The 20,381-nt window shown below is 45.2% G+C and overlaps 1 protein-coding gene across 1 annotated transcript in view; it reads left to right on the top strand.

Moving 5' to 3' along the window:
• Positions 1 to 20,381, top strand: part of HK2 (hexokinase 2) — a 61,763-nt gene that overhangs the window by 10,394 nt on the left and 30,988 nt on the right. Inside the window, exon 2 of the mRNA XM_055312462.1 lies at positions 9,119 to 9,281. Coding sequence (XP_055168437.1) covers positions 9,119 to 9,281 — 163 coding nt within the window. The remainder of the gene's footprint in view (positions 1 to 9,118; positions 9,282 to 20,381) is intronic.

Raw genomic sequence — 20,381 nt, 5'->3', positions numbered from 1 at the left:
GTGGCCCCTGCGACGTGTCTGCCGCGTCGCATCTGAGGAAAGTGTTCTGGCAGACCTGTTACTATTGGTTAGGTGCCTTTTAGAGAAGGGAGTCTTAAAGAATCGAGGATCTGCTGTGTCTTTTCCTCCTCAGTTTATCTTTTTTTTTCTGTTTTCATTCTTTTTTTTTTTTTTTTTTAATCAGAGACATCTGGCCTTGCCTTGGCACCATTACAGAATAAACTTGCTGCTCTTTGCACAGCCCTGGTCCTCCCAGGAGAAGTCTGTGAAGGCATTATTATTAATGAGGTCACTGACAGTAGTTACCTGGCTTTCCCAGGACAGGCACACCTGTGCCCCAGGTTAGGGCACTCAGCTGACTGCCGGATGTAGTGAGTCCTGCCAGGGACTTGGCCCTTGGTTTGGGGAAGCTTCTCTGAGGCTTGGTTTTCGTTGTCAAAGATTTGAGGTGGCACTGGCAAAGGAGTAATGCAAGAAACAAATTATTTTGAAATGAAGCTGTAAAGCCTGTGTCAGCCTACTGGAAGGCTATGTGTGGCTGCATTTAGATCCTGGCTCTTCCCTCTGGTTTGACCTCTTACAGCCTCCTTTGATCTCTTGGGCCCTCTGGCCATGTGTAGTGGGTAGACCAGGGCCTAATCAGGACCTTGCCCTTTTTTCTTCCTATTTTTAAGAATTGAAGTATAGTATACATAGGAAACTGAAAACACCAGGTAACCACCACCCAGATCCAGTAATAGATCATTAGCAGCACAGAGTGATTACACTATCCCACCTTCTGTCAGCAGAGCTCTATTTCTGTGCTTCAGAAGAATGGACTCATAAGATATGTCTACTTTTGTGTCTGGCCTCTCTATTTTTTAAAGATTTTATTTATTAATAAATGACACACAGAGAGAGGCAGAGACACAGGCAGAGGGAGAAGCAGGTTCCCTGCAGGGAGCCTGATGTGGGACTTGATCCGGACTCTAGGATCACTCCCTGAACCAAGGGCAGATAGATGCTCAACTGTTGAGCCACCCAGACGTCCCATGTCTGGCTTTTCTTGCCCGACTTTATATTGTGAGATTCATCTATATATGTGGCTGGATGTGATGGTAGGTAGTGTCTTCTTGCCTGCTGTATAGTATCCCTGTCCCTGCACCCCCAACCCAATTTTGACTGGTTTGAATTAAAGCGGATGAGACCAGTCAAAGCCTTTCAAAAGGATGTGGTCTTTCCTAAATTTCCTTTCAGGAAGTTAGGTTGGAGCCTTGAAGCCTTTGTCTAATTTCTGTATATATGACTATATGACCTGATTATATTTTTGGGACAAGAACCAGAGTGCTAGGAAAGCTGAAATTCAGTCAGCTGGTCTGCTTGGGGTCAGGAAGAAGCTAAAAGGTAGGAATTAGCTACTGTGCATCTGGCGTCTTCTGGAGAGAAGGTTCTGGGTTATTAAATCAGAAATATGCAAAGCCTGGGGAAAGAAAGTCCTTCAATGCTTCAGTGTCCCTGTGTCCTCAGCCCTGATGCTTTTATGCTTTCTTACCTGATTTGTTCACTTGAATTTCATTTTCAGGAGGATGTGTACTGTAGAGATGACTGATGAGGGTTTGCTTGATCCTATATTAGTTCTTTTGTCTCCTTACTAAAAGGATTAGGTGATAGAGCTCAGCTTTCAGTAAGAGGGGCAGGCAGAGGGATCCCTGGGTGGCTCAGCGGTTGAGCGTCTGCCTTCAGCCCAGGGTGTGATCCTGGAGTCCTGGGATCGAGTCCCACATCGGGCTCCCTGCATGGAGCCTGCTTCTAGCTCTGTCTCTGCCTCTCTCTCGGTGTTTCTTATGAATAAATAAATAAAATCTTTAAAAAAAAAGTGTGTGGGGGGGTGCAGGCAGGGATGACTACCAACATACTTACATGAGGGATAGTTCACTGGAGCTGAGAGCAAAGCTCTGAGCTTCCTGACAGTCCAGGCAAAAAGGACAGCTGTCTTAGAGTCAGTGGTTTGAATTTCATTGGCCTGTAGCAGAAAGCAGTAACTCTGGGCAGCCAGACTTTATCCTGGCGCCAAACCCTACAGGAATTAACTGGTCAGTAAACAACACCCCGACTTTACACAGTTCCTTCCCATGATCCTGTGATTAAAAGCGGTAGGTTTCAATCAGATTAATACAAAGACATCACAGAGAGAGTTAATGTAATACAGTAGCGTTCTGGTCCTGGAATTCATAATGTCTTGAGCCCTTTCACAGGATACCCCTCCTCTCTAGGTCACCATATATCCACAGACATGTATGTTGGATATATATATATTCTTATCCCAGAACACAGTCTCCCCAGCTTGCTATTTTCATGGGCCACTTACTCTGTAATACTTCCATGGGCCACCTTGCCTTGCCTTTGTTATCTACTGAGATCTATCCCTCTGTTCAATTCAGAGACATTTATTGGGTCTATAATATGAGCTGAATTCTGTCCTTTCTTGTAAAAAGTCCTAGAGAACATGAATCTTGAGTTCTTTAAAAAAAATTGTGTGTGTGTGTGTGTATAAAGTATACAGTTCATTACATTGTCCTACAACCATCATTACTATCCATTTCTAGAAGTAATTTCCTTTATTATTTGTTTATTTGAGAGCAAGAGAGATAGCAAGAGCACGCGCAAAACATGAAGGGGAAGCGGGCAGGGGCAGAAGGGGAGGGAAAGAGGGAATCTTTAGCAGGCTCATTGCTCAGCATGGAGCCTGATGAGGGGCTCGATCCCATGACCCTGAGATCATGACCTGGGCCAAAATCAAGAGTCTGACGCTTAACTGACCAAGTTACTCAGGAGCCCCCAGAATTGACTTCTTTTAAAATTATGTTCCTGTACACTGAAGTGCTTTGCATATAATTGGTTTTCAATGAAAGCTGTACAATAGGAGAAGATGAGGTTGCAGCAGTGACCAGAGATTCTGGGGTTGAATGATACAAATCTTACAGGTATTAAAATTTGAAGTTTCTTCTACACTTCCCTCCCTTTGAAACCTCTTAAGGAAGGTATTCAAGGTAGGATTTGTAGTACTTTATATAACCAGCTGTCAGGATCAAAATATTGTTCTTTTCTGGGTATGAATAGTTTGATCAGGACCATTTTCACTCTGGGACCAGAAAGAGTCACTCTAGGATTTAGGCAGTGGCCACCAATCATTCAACTGGAGTTGCCCCTAAGATGACATGGGCCCTGGTGGACTAACAGTAAGACTGTCCTTTATTATTCTTGATAATAGAGGAAGGTGTCTAGGTGATCCACACTGTAGCCTTAACTGTGTGACCTTGGTCAAGGCTGCCCCCTGGCCTCAGTTTTTCTGAGGTCCCTTTCCAGCTACTTCCAGGCCTTTCTTTTCAGGGCTTCCCCATACCTAGCCAGGGCTCTGTCTGCTCCACCAAGCCACTGCACACATTGAGGGGGATCCTCTGAATGGAGGTTGGCCTGCTCTATCCACTCTTTGCATAATTTCCCCTCCTTTTAGTGCTAGTCTGGAGGAAATGTGGGTATGGGCTTCTCATTTTGGGTTGCTATTTTATTTCATCAAGAGTATGGGGTTAATTTCTCATTCGAACTTTCCCTGCCTCTACTCACAGTTCTCTAGAGGAAACAGGCGTTTCAGACTGGTGTGTTACGGGAAGAAAGATGACCAAATTTGCCCAATGAGGAAGTTCTAATCTCAAGATTGCTAAAGAGGTGTCATTTAAAACTGCTATCTCTTTCTCTTTAATACACATGCTTGCTTCCAGGCAAGCAAGCGGCCTTCATTTGCGTCCAGCCTGCCTTGGTGTCTCCAGCTTGGAAAGCCCCTTTCTTTCCCTCTTTCTCCCTGATAGGGTTTTAAAGAGAGGCAGTCCAGTGTGATAGGCCATACACCCAACCACAGAAAGAGAAGGAACAATTTGGGGAAACAGCCTCTGTTTGTTAACTCTGGATGTGACTAGGGTAGGGTTAAGAAATGTCCTTGCTAGCCTCTGAGGGTGCCATTGGCCAGTGGGGAGTCTAGGAGAAAAAGAGAAGGAGTAGATAGAGTTTTATGTTCCTCATTTATGCCAGTGACTGCTGTGTGGGGCTGTTCATCCTGTTTGACAGGGAGGGAGCTGGGTCTCAGTCAGAGTGACTCATCCACTGTTACACACCTGTACAGGTGCTACAGCCAGGATTGAACACTGACTTTTCTGATGCTACCGCCTGTACTTGACTATCACTAGCTGTAAAATAAGGGTTGGCCTGAATGATTCTGCTTTTTTTTTTAAGATTTTATGTATTTATTCATGAGAGACACATAGAGGCAGAGCCATAGGCAAAGGGAGAAGCAGGCTCCCCACAGGGAGCCTGATGTGGGACTTGATCCCAGGACCCCGGGATCACGACCTGAGCCGAAGACAAATGCTCAACCACTGAGCCAGGTGCCCTAATAATTCTGCTTTGATAGTTTCCAATGACCTAAGGGTTTCCAGCAAGTACAGAGTTTAATCTTTTCCAGTTCCCAGCACCCAGGATCAACACAGGATTATTTCACACTTAGCCTAATGTCTTAACTGCTGACTTACAAAGATTCAAAGGGAGAAAAGTGGTAAAAATGACCATGGGTGATGTAGACCCAGAGCCTAGCCCTCTATTATCAGATTATTGGCATGGGGGATGGCAGCTCCAGGAGAGAGCTGTTTGAGTGCCCAAGGCTAAAAGTGTCAATTTGGTTAGTCTGGAATGGATCTTGGGATTCCTAATGTTTTTAAAAGGCTCCTCATGTCAGTCATGCTGATGTAAAGCCAAGTTTGGGAATTCTCATCCCAAATGGCAGAATGGGGCCTAGATAGAAGTTATCAGGAAGTGAATTTATCTCAGTTTGATAAAAAATTTTATTCCAATTAGTGCTGACCAATTTAGAGTACTGAGCATGTCACGCTTAGAAGCGTTCCAACGTAGGCTTGATGACTGTTGGGGTGAGAGAAACAAACTTGACACATGCGGATGCTACCTGTGGTGGGATTTTGAACGTGATGCCCCAAGGGCATTTTTAAGAGTATTTATTACAGTAGGACTGGCCTGCATACATTTGATAGCTCTCAAATGACTTTGTCCCATGACTTTGGGTCTGGTGTTCCCTCCCTCTGGCCACACCATGGGTTGGCAGGATTCTGCAAAGTGCATTCGTTTCCTTCCCAATCTAGGGAAATTGTCTTTGTATGGAGGCTGCTTTCTTGTTCCTGGCTTCTGCCTCCCTTGGCCATCCCTCCCCCAACACAGCAGTGCCAACCAAGGATGGGTGGACTCCTCAGTATGTTTAGGAAGCTGTGGCATGAGGTGATGAAACATTCCTTCCCAATAAACTCAGGGTGGCCACATAACTTGCTGTGAAAGAAGGGAAGTTTGGGCCATGGTGTTCTTGTTGCATTTTTTCAAAGCTGTCCCATCCTTTCTTAGTCTTATGCGTTAGAGGAAATAGGGCCCTCTGGTCATCCAGGAAACCACAGGGCAGGGAGTGTCCACCCACAACAGGAGGGCCTGCAGGACAGGTGAAGGGGAGGTGGGGGTCCCAAGCACCCAGTTTGAATTATAGCTCTGGTCTTCCCTGTGTAAAGCAGAGATGTAGTAGTTGTACAAAAGGACAATGGAGGTTAAGTCCGTAAAGTCATAGGATGGTATCTGGCAGGTAAGAAATACTTGGTACACATTTAACTACTGTAACAATCATCATGATTGTTTTCATCTGTCACTGAACACTAAAAGGTGATTGTACTCTATTGGGTAAAAGGCAACATGACTTGAATTAAGGCTGTTTACTTGTTGAGAGTCTTTGAGGGGTAAGGATGAGAAGTATTGCCTGGAATTCTAACTAGCCTGTTGTAGCTTAAGCATCAAAGTTAAACTAAGAATGACTACTGTAGAACTGTGGCCAGTCCACCTTTGTGTACATGAACTCACATTCCAAGAAGTGGCCATGCATCGTCTTAACAGAGCAGTACAGACTCTGTTCTCCTGGCTTCCTTGGTAACACCCAAAGCCAACTGTGGTGGCAGGGAGTAGGGAGTGGGTGTCAGTGAGGCTTTTGGCACTATATCTCTTGGGAAAGTAGTACTATGGGAGCTCCAACTTTATCATGTGTCAAACTCATGACAATGTTCAGAGTCACGTCTGCTGCCCCTGCTGTCCTCTGATTTGCCAGACAAGCCCCAAGGGCCATCCTCTCTGCTGTTTGCCCTTTGTGTCTATAGACCCCACTGCTGTCCAGCAGAAGAGGAGCATTCTTCTAGCAGAGTAGACAAGAGCACAGATGAGCCTGGCTGTCCAATCCAGTCCAGTCCCAGCTTGGCCCTTTGGGTCTCTGACTGGGCATGTCACCTTCCCCCTCCCAGTAGAATGGAGGTGATAATACTACCTGCCTCACAGGGTTGTTGTGAGGCTTAAATAATGAATGTAAAACCTTGAGAACAGTGTCCGTGCCACATAAGGATTTACTGTTATTACCATTGCCCACCAGGGCCTCTCAGGCTGTTCTCATATGTAGCCTGTCATTGACCTCTGGTCTGAGGACCCTGGATTTTGTACATTAACATCATAAGCCATGAGGTAGTATTCCTGGGCCAGCCCAGGTGTCACTGGATCAGGAGCCAGGAGGCTTCCAGGGTGATTAAAGTTGCCCTGGGCCTGGGGTTACCAGAGATATTCCTCCCACCAATAGGGAGGGGCCTTGTCTGGTGTTGGGCTGAAGCTGTACCGGTTTACCTCCTGGGGAGCCTCAAACGTCTTTGTGAGGGAGGCCAGGGCTTCTCAGGAGCATTCTGGCTTTCCAGTATGATAGGAAACCCAGCTCAGTGACCCATCTTGGGGTGTGGGCCAGTGTCCGCATAGCCCTGAGAGGCTGAGGCAAGTGAGGTATCATGGACCTGAGGTCAGGAAAGAGAAGGGATGATTGGGTTCTTCCTGATTTAGGCTGATAGACTTGGGTAGTCTGTGATGGCTTTTTAATAAATGCTGGCAACAAATGAGTTCTGGAAAATCCTTATTTCTGCAAATATGAAACCCAACATGACAAACCTGGTCTTCTGTTGGCTGGGGAGGGAGAAGAGAAGTGGCCCTTCTCTATTCCTTTACCATTCTCTACTCCTACCCTATTACCATTCTCTACTCCTACCCTATTCTTTCCCACCCGCTGCGTGAGAGGGTCATATCTCAAGGTTGTATTTTAACCACATAGCAGTTGTGAAGCAGGCTGGGCTGACACACTACAGACTCTCCTTTGCCTCGCTTGTAGCTGTTTTTAGCATTTTACTCCACACTCTTAATCTTTGGCCTTTGGGGATTTTACAAGAATGATCAAAGATGTGTCCTAAGCAGGATATTTGAAATGGTCCAAGAAGGGCCAATTTCCTTATTCTACAGGGGCAGAAAGAGGCCCAAAGAGGAGGATGTGCCCTAGATCCCATAGGGAGTTAGGATACCGCCTGGAATAAAGCAGATGTGAGTGAGGGGACTGTCTCTGTTGAACGAACTGGGTTTGTTCTTTTCTTAAAGGATTAAGCACCTCTTGCCATTCCTCTGGAAATCTTAGGCTGCAAGGCTGGCTAAAAAGAAAAAAAAAATTAAGAAGGCCTGACATAAAAGGGCTGGAAAATATAACAGGCTATAATACTAACAACAAGCACATTCATCTGGGAACTCTAGTTATAAAAATTGTGTGCTTCTTGTCAAAGTTGAGCAAGGGCAGTGGGCAGGTGGGTACTTGCTTGTTTCTCACGGGAATAACAGGGCAGTGGTCATCAGCCAAGCTTTGCCCTTGAGAACCTTGCCATTTTAGAGCTAGGAAGAGCAGGGTTGCTTGAAGTCCCGCAGCTTGCAGATGAAGCTGGGAAGACTGTGACCCTTACCCCTTGAGGGGACAGCTGGGGCCTGGCCCAATGTTCCTGATTCTGTCTACCCCTTCCCCTCCACGGCCAGCAGTGTCACCTGTCCTGGACAGAGTAGGGCTACTGTGGAAACTTGAGTGCCTCCTTGGATGGATTTCTACCAGACCTTTTCCTGATCAGAGAAAACTGGGAATTTCCATGGCCAAGGCAGACAGGAGCTTCCAAGAAGGAAACCGGGTGAGAGGGACCCCTGCTGCTTCTTTGACTGGTGGTAAATCTGGGGAAATTTCGTGTAAATTTATGTTGGAAACAAGATCAATGAAGTCACTAGGGAGAGCTAGCTCTGCCTGTGAGGAGAGGAGGCTTTCCCCCGTGTCAGCACGTGCCAGGGATGCAGGGGTGAACAAAGAGACATGGTTCTTCTTACCCTTGGTTCTTATGATTTGGACACTGAGAAATACATATTGTGGATGGCTTTGTGAAGGGAAAAGCCTGAGTTCTTGGAATAATGGAAGGCCTGACTTTCATTAGAAGGATAAGAGGCCTCCAGGGACAGAAGTCTGGAGAGGGCTGAAGAGACAGGGCAGATGGAATAAAGGCTGTGGGGCCCATGTGCGGGTTCTGAGGCAGAGAAGGACTGACCCAAGGGTAGGGTTTGCACATGAGTATAGAGGCGTGCAGTGAGCTTCAGAGGTGGGGAGAGGCCGGGTCATGTGGGGCCTTGGAAGGATTTCAGGTTTGGTTCTAATGGGAAGCTGCTGAAAGGTTTTTTCAGCAGGGGAAAAGCTAGAGTCTGGCTGGGGCTGGGAAATGGATAGAAGAGGTAAAGGCAGAATTGGGGGATTGTATAAGCAAGGCAAGAGGTGCTGGCTGCTCAGCCTAGGGTGGGGGATGATAGGATTGCCATGAGTGGCTCGAGGTGGGTGGGGAACAAGGAGGGTCAGTAATGAACCCCAGGTCCCAGGGTGTTGTCATAGACCTTAAACTCAACCTTTCTGGAAAGACCTCTTCTTCCCTAACATGCTTTTCCCCTCATCTTTACTACTCTCCAGAAATAAAGTTGAACCTATGTTTCTCGTTTTTGTCTTTTAGACAAAATTAAATAATCCAGATTCCAAGTAAATGATCTTTAATGATAACCTTCTGGGCATAACAGGTTTTATTCTTTTGAAGGGCCGAGTGTTGTTCCGTGACATAGATGTGTACCATTACTGCTTTTACCTGTAACATCTCTACTCTTGTTTTCCCCTCCTTTGCAGGTCGACCAGTATCTCTACCACATGCGTCTTTCTGATGAGAACCTTCTGGAGATTTCTAAGCGGTTCCGCAAGGAGATGGAGAAGGGGCTTGGAGCCACCACCCACCCCACCGCTTCAGTGAAAATGCTGCCCACCTTTGTGAGGTCTACTCCAGATGGGACAGGTGCTGCACTGAGGGAGCGGGGGCAGTGGGAATGGATCGGAGTGCTCCATTGCTCAGGAGAGATTTGGGCGGCTTTTTGTTCAGAGACCAAAGAACTATGTATCAGTGAAGGTTCTTTGGTTTTATACCTCAGAAACCACCCCTGTCTACTTTAGGCATATAGGAAATTTAATGAAGTCTCCAGGGAGGGGTAGACAGGAAAACTGGAAAGCAGGCAGCCGTGGCAATCAAGGTGGAAGTAGGTTTTTGTCAGCCCTACCACAGCACTGCTGCCAGCCATGTGTTTCCTGTCCCTGTGACGAGACAGGCTGATGGGCTTCACTTAGGACCTTGCAGTCCCATTGAGATTGCATATGGCAATGGTGATGAAGAACAGACGTGTCTGAGATGGTCACAACCAGAGGCCAGGGCGGTCACTCCATGTGGCACATTCCAAGGCCTTGTGTGAGAAACAGTATGGTACAGATCGTTTCAGATTTGTTTCTTGAGCTTGAGAAAAACAAGTACTTGAAGTCCACTCCACACATACTTGGCAGAACATGAAGAGCTGCAGTGCATTTCTAGGTATGAAAGGCTCTGAAGGTGTACACAAGAACCTGTCAAGCTTTGTGGCATCCCATTATTTGGGTCCAGACCCTGTATTTCATGATGCACCACCCAGCAGGTGCTTTAGTCAGAGTATAGGTTGGCGGTGGAGATGGAGGTTGGAAGGTAGGTTGGGCTACAAAGCCTTGCCTACACACCTAAAACAGTGGGTCTTTCTTCAGGAAGCCCAGGGGAGTAACAGGGTTGTCGGGGTGCAGACAGAACTGTCTCGGTATTGCCTGGCAGCAGTAGCAGATGCAGTGCGGGCCGGTATGACATGACCGGGAGCCTGGTTGGGGCAGGGTGTGGCCCTGGGGGGACATGCGGGGCCGAGTCGGGAGTCAGAGGTGATGCCGGGATGTTGAGCCCTGCTGCCCGGGGGAGGCAGCATCCTCAGAGAAGGATGGAACGCAGTTGTGTCAGCACATTCATGTGGCTTGTTTCTCTTAAACACACGCGGTAACTGTTCACTGGTAGAGATGAGGCGCCTGTTGGGGCTGATGGGGGTGAGCAGCGTGAGATAGCCACCCACATGAGGAGGGGGGGAGAAGGAGCCCAAGGGGCAGCCTCCAGGGCAGTGGAGGAGCGGGCAAGCACAGACTCCCGAGCACCGAGAGGCTGGCTGGCTGCAGAGCGGTGCCGAGGATGCTGGCGAACGGCATGCGGCAGGCCTCAGCCATGCACCACATGCCTTCTGAGGGTCCTTCATATCTGGCTCCTTGAGGCTAACCTGCCTGAGAGCCTCTGGGGTCCTGGTTTGTCTAACAAGACTTTGGACCTTCCTACGGTTTGTAAAATAAGTATGTTTGCCTTGGGACTCAGCCTGGACCCAGCAGTGAGGGGGTGACTTTGACAGAATTGTTTTGAGTGTGTTTGTGTGTGTGTGTGTGTGTGTGTGCATGTGTGTGTGTGAGCCCAGTGAATGGCTGCCTCCGATACCTGGTTATCCCTCATATGCCCTCCAGATTAGCACTGTTGACTGTGCCTACCACTCCCTCAGACTGGCGGCCACACCTGCTTCTATTGTTTTTATTTGACATTCTGATAAATTTACTAGCTCCTTAAGGCCAGGGACATTGTTTTATTTCAGGCACCACCACTAGGCAAGTACCTCCAGTATCTACTAAATTTTTACAGGCTAAGAGCTTTTCAGAGCACCTATGTGCTGTAATTCTTTTACTTTTCATAAAACCTTATAAGGTAAGTACAAATTTTATCTACATTTTTTTTTCCTTAGACGAGGAATTTGAAGCTTGGCTGGTCAAATACAACTAATGAGAGGCTGAGTCAGGATTCAGACTCATCTATGCTAAAGGTCAGGCATCAAGACGGCACCCAATCCATTATGTGTGTGCGTGCACGCGTGAGCCTATGTGGTCAGCACCAGAGCACACAGCATAAGCACAGCTCAAAGTGTTTGAAATATGGGGATGGATGGCTGGCTTTAAGTGGCCAAATAAATTTGCTGGGGAGAACTAGATATGGGACCTGGCTTTTAAAACTCTTCCTGCTTTCCTGAGTTTGGAGACCTGGCCACCTCCCTTTGCCTCTTAGGGTTTGCCCCAATTACTGTGCTATGTGGTTGTTGAGTCTTCTTCCCTGACCTCAAGCTGGAGTCCTGGGATCTTGTCTGCAATCCAGGATGTGGAGCAGCAAGTAGCATTTAGCCTCTGAATGTGAATTGCTGGGACTGAAGGTGGGAGCCCAAGGCTGACTTCTATAGCCTTCTGGGGCAGAAGTATCTGGGACAAGAAAGACTTTTTGCTTGACCTCTGTTGCACACAGAAATGGAGATTTTACATGACCTTTCTGATACAAAGAGTACCTTTTTATAATGTCAAATTCTACGGTGTAAATACTGTGTACTGGAATGTTGTATTCACTTAAGCAGAGAAAGTGCCCCCTAGGATACTGGAGACCAGACTGTAGGAACCCCAGCCACAGCCCTTTCATTTTTCCCTTGCTGAGGTCTTTGGGTCAGCTCCTTACCTTAGCTCATGACTTAGGGCCCTCAAAAATTCTTTGAAATACCATGATTGGGGAAAACCCCTTAATGTCCATTAGCTGGGCACTGGTCAATTCCTGCCAAAACCAGTCCTCTGCAACCCATTTTAAAGCATGAGATAGAGTTATCTATACTTGTACTCTGGAAACTCATGTGTATATATATGTGTGTTCACAGGTATATAAAGTCTCAAGGACACACATTGATTGAACTCTTAATAGTAGTTTTCCTGGTATATGAGGTTGGCAATAACTAGTAAAGTTGAAGGTATGTGTATATGCAGCCTGGTAGTACTACCTCCAGCTGTATTGTAACTTGAACAAATTCCCATAGCAACTGAGGAACCATGTTCAAGAATGTTCATAACATTGTTGCTTATAATGACAGCATATTGGAAACAGTTTGTGGAGTATCCCTTCGAGGGATACTATGCAGCTACATAAATGTATATATTAATATGGATACATCTAAAAAAACAATGTATGAAGCATTGAGGAACAACTGTACCTCCTAGTATTTGTATATAACTTAAAATCCCTGAAACAATGCTGTGCATTGCTTATGGGGACACACACACGTTGTAAAATTATTAGGATCTTAACTGGAATATATATCCAAGATGAATGATAGGGATTGCTTTTGGAAAATCAAGAAAGGAAAATGAGCTTGGGGAGGGGAACATGAGAGGTTGTAATTTAAAATGGTCAACACCAAGACTTTTGATTTTATTTTGTTAGTTGTGGCTCTGAGTTATGGAATGTGGTAATAAGGATCTGACTCTTCAATAGATAAATCCTATCAAAAATGAAAATTCTGCTTTGTTATTGGCACCTCAGTCAAGTGCTGTGAGGAAGGAGTGTGGGTCAGTTGTACCTCTCGCCTAGACAGCCCGTGTACATCTGCTTCCCAGCTGAGGCCACAGCCTGAGTTCTGTTGACTGAGTTCTGGTGACTGGTGATTATGTGTCTCTCCCACAGAAGGCTAGCAGTTTTCACTCAAGTGGTGCCTTTTCCATGTTGGCCTTCCTCAGTATCTTTCTCAGCTCATTTTTTTCCAGCATTAATTTTTGAATCTGGGAAATTAAACCTCTTGGATCTAAATCTCTAATCTAGAGGGACCTAATATTTAAATCAGTGGCCTTTAACTTTTCTGGGCTGCACACTTACACCAAGAAACACATGTATATAAATATTTATATACGGCTAAAACAAGTTTCAGGGCCCATTGTCTGTTCTTACACGTGGTACAGTCAGATCTATTGCTGTCTATTCATTAAAAAGCTGCTGGTCTGGAGCCACTGAGTTTTTTCCAGCTTGCAGTTTGAAAGCTGTTGCCTTAAAAGCTCCTCACCCAGTCTTGTCCTAGATGGGCATTTGTAAAATAGGCTTTTTCTTGGTAGGGACAGGAGGTGGTTTTAGGGCAGTGTCAGGAAAGGTGAGGATCAGAATTCTAGGTTAAATGGGGTTGAATTAAAGCTGTGTGCTTTAGAGAAATTCATGTATGCCCTGATCCTTGGTTTCCTCATTTGTAGAAGGAGGAACCATTATTGGGGTGGAGGCACAAGAACTAAGGGAGAAGTGGATATATGACCTCCTCATGTATTCTGTAAACACAGTCCTGTGCAGCCAGAACCCATCTCTGCAAGAGCCAGGGCCAGCACCAAGTTCACTGAGAGAGGGCGGGTAAGCCTTCCAGATCCTTCCTTTTGGTGGGGGTGGCTGTGAGGATTCATCCCCATCACCAGAGGCCCTGCATTTTGGAGCAAGGACCAGGTTCCAACTCTTCTTTATATGGGTCCCAGCTGTCTAATGATATATAAAGTCCTGGTAGAAAGTGTGGGAGAAACTTCAAGAAGCTTCGGGCCATCCATTTATGATGGAGGCCTCCATTATGCTGAAGGAAAATGGTTTGAGTTCTGTGTGAGAAGGAACAGAATGTTCATAGACACTGAGCCCATGGGGGCTGATTGTAAAATATCCTCACTTCATAGATTGTGTGGACCATCTTTGCACAGAAATGTGCACAGAAAAAATGAGATATGTAAAATAAAATGAGATATGTCAATGGACTAAGAATATCTTATTCAGATGGCTGTCAGTCAGAGTGTGTAAAAAAAGTCCTCCCCCTTCCTCTGCCTACCCTACCCCCCCCCCGCCCAGTTTAAGAAAGTTGAAAGAATTGTATAACAGACACCAATATCTTGACTGTCTAGGTTCTTCTATAGTAATATTTTACTAGATTTGCTTTACCACACTCCTCCATCCTTCTACCCATCAGCCTATCTTGTTTTATTTGATGCATTTGCAAAGTAAATTACAGAAATCAGTTTATTTCAACCCTAAAACTTCAAATACTTCAGTATTTGTCATCTCACTATATGTATTTCAAACTTCAAATACTTCAGTATTTGTCATCTCACATGACAAATCATTGGATGAATTGACAAATACATACAGTTTTAATACAATCCCCATCAAGAGAGGACATTACCACTAACCCAGAAAGTTCCCTTGTGCCCCTTCCCAGGCAGTCCCTGTCCCTGATCCCCAGCAGCAATCATTTTTACATTTCCATGTGTATGCATTTTGCCTGTTGAACAATTTTCCATAAATCTAGTCATACTGTAATTACTCTTTATGCAGGGCTTCATCTATCCATCATACTGTGGGCTTTATCCAGGTTATGTATATCAGTAGTTCATTCCTTTGGTACCTGATTTCATGCTGTTTGGAAGCCTATGTGACATGCATCTTGATGGATGCCTGGGCTGTTTTCAGTTCTTGCCCATTAGGACAAAGGTGCTATGGACATTTTTGCACAAGCCTCTTTGTGAACTCATGCCTTCATTTTCTTGGGTAAACAACTAGGAGTGCAATTTCTGGGTCATAAAGTTTGGTGTGTATTTTATTATAAGAAACTGCTAGACTTTTCCCGAAGTGATTGAACCATTCCACTCTATATTTTACACTCCCACCAACAGCGCGAGAGTGCCACTTGCCCCTTATCCTCACTGATGCTTGTTGTCGGTACCCTTTCTCTACCTTCTTTGCAGTGCAAAGTTGAATAAAGAAAGCATTTGTTTGTATCTGCCAGGAACCCCGCCATCTCTGACCTCTCCTGACCTAAGCCATGGCTGTGCGTATGATTATGGGGCCAGGCCCAGCCACAGTCCACAGTCCTGTCGGCAGGCCTACCACAGATAACATAGGGATCCAGTTTTCAGAGGACAGGATGATTCCATCCTAAGCGTAAATGCAGGAATAATTGACACCATTTAATGAACATCCACAATGTCTGTGCTAGGTGATTTGCATAAATAATCTGTTTGTTCCCCCATGCAAACTCTATAAGAGAGATATTTAAAAATGAGGCAAATGATGCTAATGAAGGTTTGTGATTGCCAAGGTCACACATGCCCAGTGAATGGCAGAGGTGAAGAGTTGAAGAGTTTAAGGGTTTAAGCAGAGGTAGTCCTGACTCCATGGCCATAACATTCATAATTTACATCAACTCCTGTTGCTAAACCAAGGTTTCTAGAGCAAATTGTATTATCACCTTTTTAAATACATCAGAATTAGGGTTTGGCATTGTACCATTAAAATAAGAAGCTCAAGCACAACCTAACTGAGATCTACTAATAATTCCAGAAGCAAGTTCCAATATAGAAATAAAGTATCTTTGTGGTGTCTTTATCACCCTCAATAAGAATGTTTAGATGTAAAGAAGCCTTCTAAGGCAGAGTGAGTTGAAGGCTTTGCTTATTGATCATTTGATACTTCCCCACTTTCCTGAATTGTGGATTATTTTCACAGGTGAGCATATCTCTATTGTCTAGCCAGACTGAACTCCCGAGAGAACAGAGGAAAAGGAGGAGGAGGATGATGATGACAGTGAGAGTTATAAACTGTAGGCTTGTTAAATGCTGATTGTTGTGCTGAGCACTGTATTTGAGCAATCTCATTAATTCTGCCAGTTACCCAGTGGTAGGCGCTATGAACCCCATTTTGTAGAAAAACTAGATTCGTTTGATTAGGCAACTTGCCCAAACTCACATAGTAAACAAATGGAAGTGTTTGATTTTAAGCCCGCCTGCTATGTGCCAATGCCTGGGTGCTTAGGCACACCACTAACGGTGTGTTTTATGCTTATCTGCCACCTGCTCCCCCCAACCCTCTGCCCCCTGCTAGCACAATACATTCATTCTTCTGCTAGTAACTCAGGCCTATCTTTTCAGTTTGGTTCCATAGAGTTCCCTCCACCCCTAGGCTGGTCCTCTGCAGGGCAGCAGTATGCTAAAACTGCCTTGTGCCCCGCCTTTGAAGAATGAAACTTGTCCTTGGGGAGATAAGGCTTATATAGATGAAATGATTACAGAATGGTACCCAGTCATATAATGTAAGCACACAATATGATAGAGACTAGGCTGCTGGTAGGTTGCATGGAGGCTAGTAAAACCCTAACGGAGCCCTTATCTTGGTTGCTCAGCATTGTATCAACAGGCGTGCAGTGGAGACAGATCAATAGCCAGCACACCAGCAAGTTAGTGGATTTATATGGTGCCTACAATATAAACCAAAGATTGTATTGATAAGTGGCTTCCCTGTAGTAGTAGCTAGAGTTTATTAAACATTTATATGTGCCAGGCATTGTTCCAAACACCTTACACATTTATTGCATTGAATCTTGACCAAAAACTGTGTGTGTGTGTGCGCACACACGTTTGTGCCCCTGTGCCTTGGGGAGTGGAGGGGAGGTGTTGGCTAGAGAAGTTTTAACAGGTGAGGAAACTCGACATTTCTAGTAATTGGCCTGAAATTGTACAGCTAATACATACTAAAACAGGATTTGAACTCCTGGCCTGCCCGTCTGAAAATCTTAACACACTCAATGGATTGAAACATGTTTTAATCCTTTGAAGAATGGTTTCACATCTGTGGAGCAAATGTAACACTTCTGTGACTGGCACATATTTTGAGCTTAAGAACCATTTCTTGAGTATCAAAACACCAGAATGGTGCTTTCTGCTTTCTGATGGTGTTCTGGGAGCTTTGGGGGCACTTAACATGTGTTATTGTACTCCAGCCCCCTTCTTTCAATTGGAGCAGCTCTGTTTTTCACTAGTTTTATGTCTTGGCATTTGGCATCCCATTGCTTGAAATGATTAGAAGACCAATGATGTAGAAGATCAGATTACCCCCATTCCATGACTTTACTAGACACCAGCATTAACTGTGATTTGATACTTTTAGTGACATGGAGTTACTTTATTTCTGAGCTATTGAGTGGAGACCAGCATTGTATTACATTATACTGGAGTAGCTGGGATCTTGGAACTTGAAAAGAGGCTCCCAGATGTGGTAGTGGCTGTGTGGTTCCAGGTTACATGGGAAATACATGCCTCAAAACCTATGTCTGCCAAAGGAAGTTTTGCTGGATTTACCTGTCTAGGACCTGGAGATTTCTCTTTTTTTATTCCTCTTAATTGGAGTCCATACCATACAATCTTAGAGCAGTCTCTTGCAGTGTGCTAGTGTGTGCTAGCTAGCAGGCACCTGAAAACTAAAGGATAAACAAGGTCTCCAACCCAGAGCTACTCCATGGAGAAAGATTGAAATGTTCAGTGCAGTCATCTGAGGCCCCTGGAAATGTTCCTGCTGTGGCAGGGCAGGCAGGAGCTAGTCCCTTTGGGGGCATTGAATTAGTAAAGTTTGATTCAGGAACTGACTGTGAAAGTATGGATGTGTGTCTTTGACCTCCCTCAAAGTTCAAGGCTGCATGCCTCTGGCATTAGGTGATAAGGGGTGATGGCATTATGTTTCAATCTAACATGGTCCTGGGGTGCCCAGCCATCCTGGTGTGCCTGGGAATCTGCTGGTTCTAGCACTAAAAGTCCCATGCCAGTCTTGGGAAAATTGGGGTGGTTGACCCTCGGACATGGCCCTGGAATGCAGGGCTTCATCAGTGCTTAGCCTAAATATTCTGTGGTGTCCTCCTCACCATCATCCCTGGCTCTAGACCAATCATCCACAGTGCTACTAAAGCCTTCTTGAAAACAAAGAGGCTTTGACCCCGTGCTTAAGATCCAAAGTCCTTGGCATTGGTATTTGCTACATGCATATAGCCATACTATAGGAGCCTTACATTGTAGCCACTCCACTAAGCGCCATTCCCTGAACACTCCATTAACTCCCACAACCTTATATATGTCCACTTTTCCCTGTCTGGCAACTTCATATCATCCATTTAGACCTGGCTAGAAGCCTTCTTTGTCCAAGCAAAAACAAGTCATTCCTTCTATCATGTACTTGCCACTGTACATCTAACTACTACTCCCTTTCTCGCTGTCTGGTCGGGGACTGGGTTTGAGTACAGCACCAGATAGCCAAGAAGCCATTAGTACTATGTTCAGTGCTCGTGTTGAAATAGCTAAATGCAGAATGGGAAGTATTTTGTTGGCAGGTCCTAGATTCTGTGTTTGATTCTTAAAATAGCGATTTTTGAAACTTTTATTTTTTTTAGTAGTGGACCCCATTCCCAACTTTAAACAAAATGAAATCTTATGTAGAACCCCCTATCTAAGACAGTAAGAATAGGATAAGAATATAAAATTGGAAGTGAGGAGGTGGGAGGTGAAGCTGTGCCTTAATTGGCCTTCCTTAACCTGCTAAGACCAGACCTTAACACCTGCAAGGATTCCCAGAACTCTGGGAACACTGCATAAAAGCCTCTTCTTGTTCAAAAAGAGACTTCTAGAGCTTGTTCTGGAAAAGCTCTGGAGCGAGGGGACCAGGTTCTGGCTCCAACCTTGAACGGGCAGGGCACTGCCTTTTCTGGACATAGTGGCCTTTGATGAAGGGCACCACTACTTCAAAATACAAAACCAAACTGAACCTGTTTGTAAGTCTCTCTTGAGGCCTGGTAGACACAGTGCTCTGAGTGCTTGATGGGAGGAACAGGTGGTGAGCTATTTTCATTAGTGGCAAGTACCTAATGATTGAAAATAGATCCTGTTGGAAAATTTGACTGGCCCTTGACTTTCATTCCTCAAAAATTACGTGGACGTTGCCAGGTAGAGGCCATTTATTTGTGTATCACTGACAATGCTGGAGTTATGGCCTGCTCAGATACATTACTGATGTCTCGCTGACTAACCCAATGGTGACTGTCATGTCAGGTGGCTAGTCTAATGCCATTTTAGTCCTCCTCAGCCTTTCCCTGAGACAGGTGAGTTCCCAGGAGAAATTGAAACCCTTTTATCTGGCTGACCTTATGTATTTGATAAGAGCCTCACTGGAAGTGGGCAGAATGGTAGTCCAGGATGGGAAATGAGTCAGCAAACACACTCCACCAGACGAAACAACTTGGATCTTAACTGTTGATTGTGTGTGTTTTTGTGGGGTCACAACCTAATAATGCTCCTATTGCCAGTTCCTCTTAACTGTGGGCCAGCAGTGCTTCTTTGAGTCCTGCTTTCTTTTAGAAAAAGGTTGGTGCCCCTAATCTTGTCTTCTTTTGGAGGGGGATGCTTTTAATTAGGAGGACCTTTGGCAGAGAGCTCTTGGTGGGAACAGAGGTTCCATATAATTATGTGAGAGGGAAGTGATTTGTGGCTACCAAAAAAGACGGTATCAAATTTTAGAAGATTCTGGACTCTGAGGGGAAAAGGGCATGTCACCTGCATTCAGTAGGTCTGCCACCTCCCAGTCACATCTGAGAGCACCTTGGCCATCCAGTAGGCCTGGAGGAGGGAGGGATGAACTATAGTTACTAATAAAGATTAGGGCGTCTTTGCTTTCTTTTTCACCACTTTATGGCTTATCCCTCAGTCTGGATTTGGTGTCAGATCCTCCTCAGCTTCCAGGAACAAGGGACATGGGTGCGGTACAGTGGAACAGGCAGGGCTTTGGGGTCAAATGGCCTTGAGTTCAAACCCAGCAATCATTTACCCCTGCATGACCTTAATCAAGTTATGGAGCTACTAAACCACAGTGTCACTTCCTCTGCCACCCAGGCCAGCTTGGAGGCTGCTGGTGACCTCTGGGCTTTATGTTCATGGCATTGCTAATGAAGATTTCCTTATTTGAGGATTTACAACTTTGCCATGAGGAGCCTCCTTGATCATTACGGTAGAAAACTTTGCTTGAGAAGCAGACCTGAATTTGAATCTTGATTTCAATTACTTGACCGAGTCTTGGTTTTCTCATCTGGAAAATTGAGATTATAATGTCCTGTAGGGTTGCTGAAGATTAATGAGATGATGCTTATAAATAAAGTGACCATAACTTAACAAATGTTAGTTTTTCTTCCATTAAAAAACACCTACATGTTGGCCCTCCATCAACTAAATCTCCCCCCAACACTTGTCTGTGCCTTTCCATTGTTTTATTACCACAGTAATCCAGATGCCAGTGATGAAGTCTGAACTCTGTCCCGGGGGCAAGAGAGATGAGGACACAGGGTTCTGGGCTTCGTTTTTTTCCCAAAAAGTCAAATTAAAAAACCTAGAAAAT

The sequence above is a fragment of the Nyctereutes procyonoides genome, unplaced genomic scaffold (assembly GCF_905146905.1).
Source record: "Nyctereutes procyonoides isolate TBG_1078 unplaced genomic scaffold, NYPRO_anot_genome, whole genome shotgun sequence".
NCBI classification, from domain to species: Eukaryota; Metazoa; Chordata; class Mammalia; order Carnivora; family Canidae; genus Nyctereutes; species Nyctereutes procyonoides.
The sequence above is the reverse complement of the archived record's forward strand: the minus strand, read 5'-3'. Positions and strand labels throughout refer to the sequence as shown.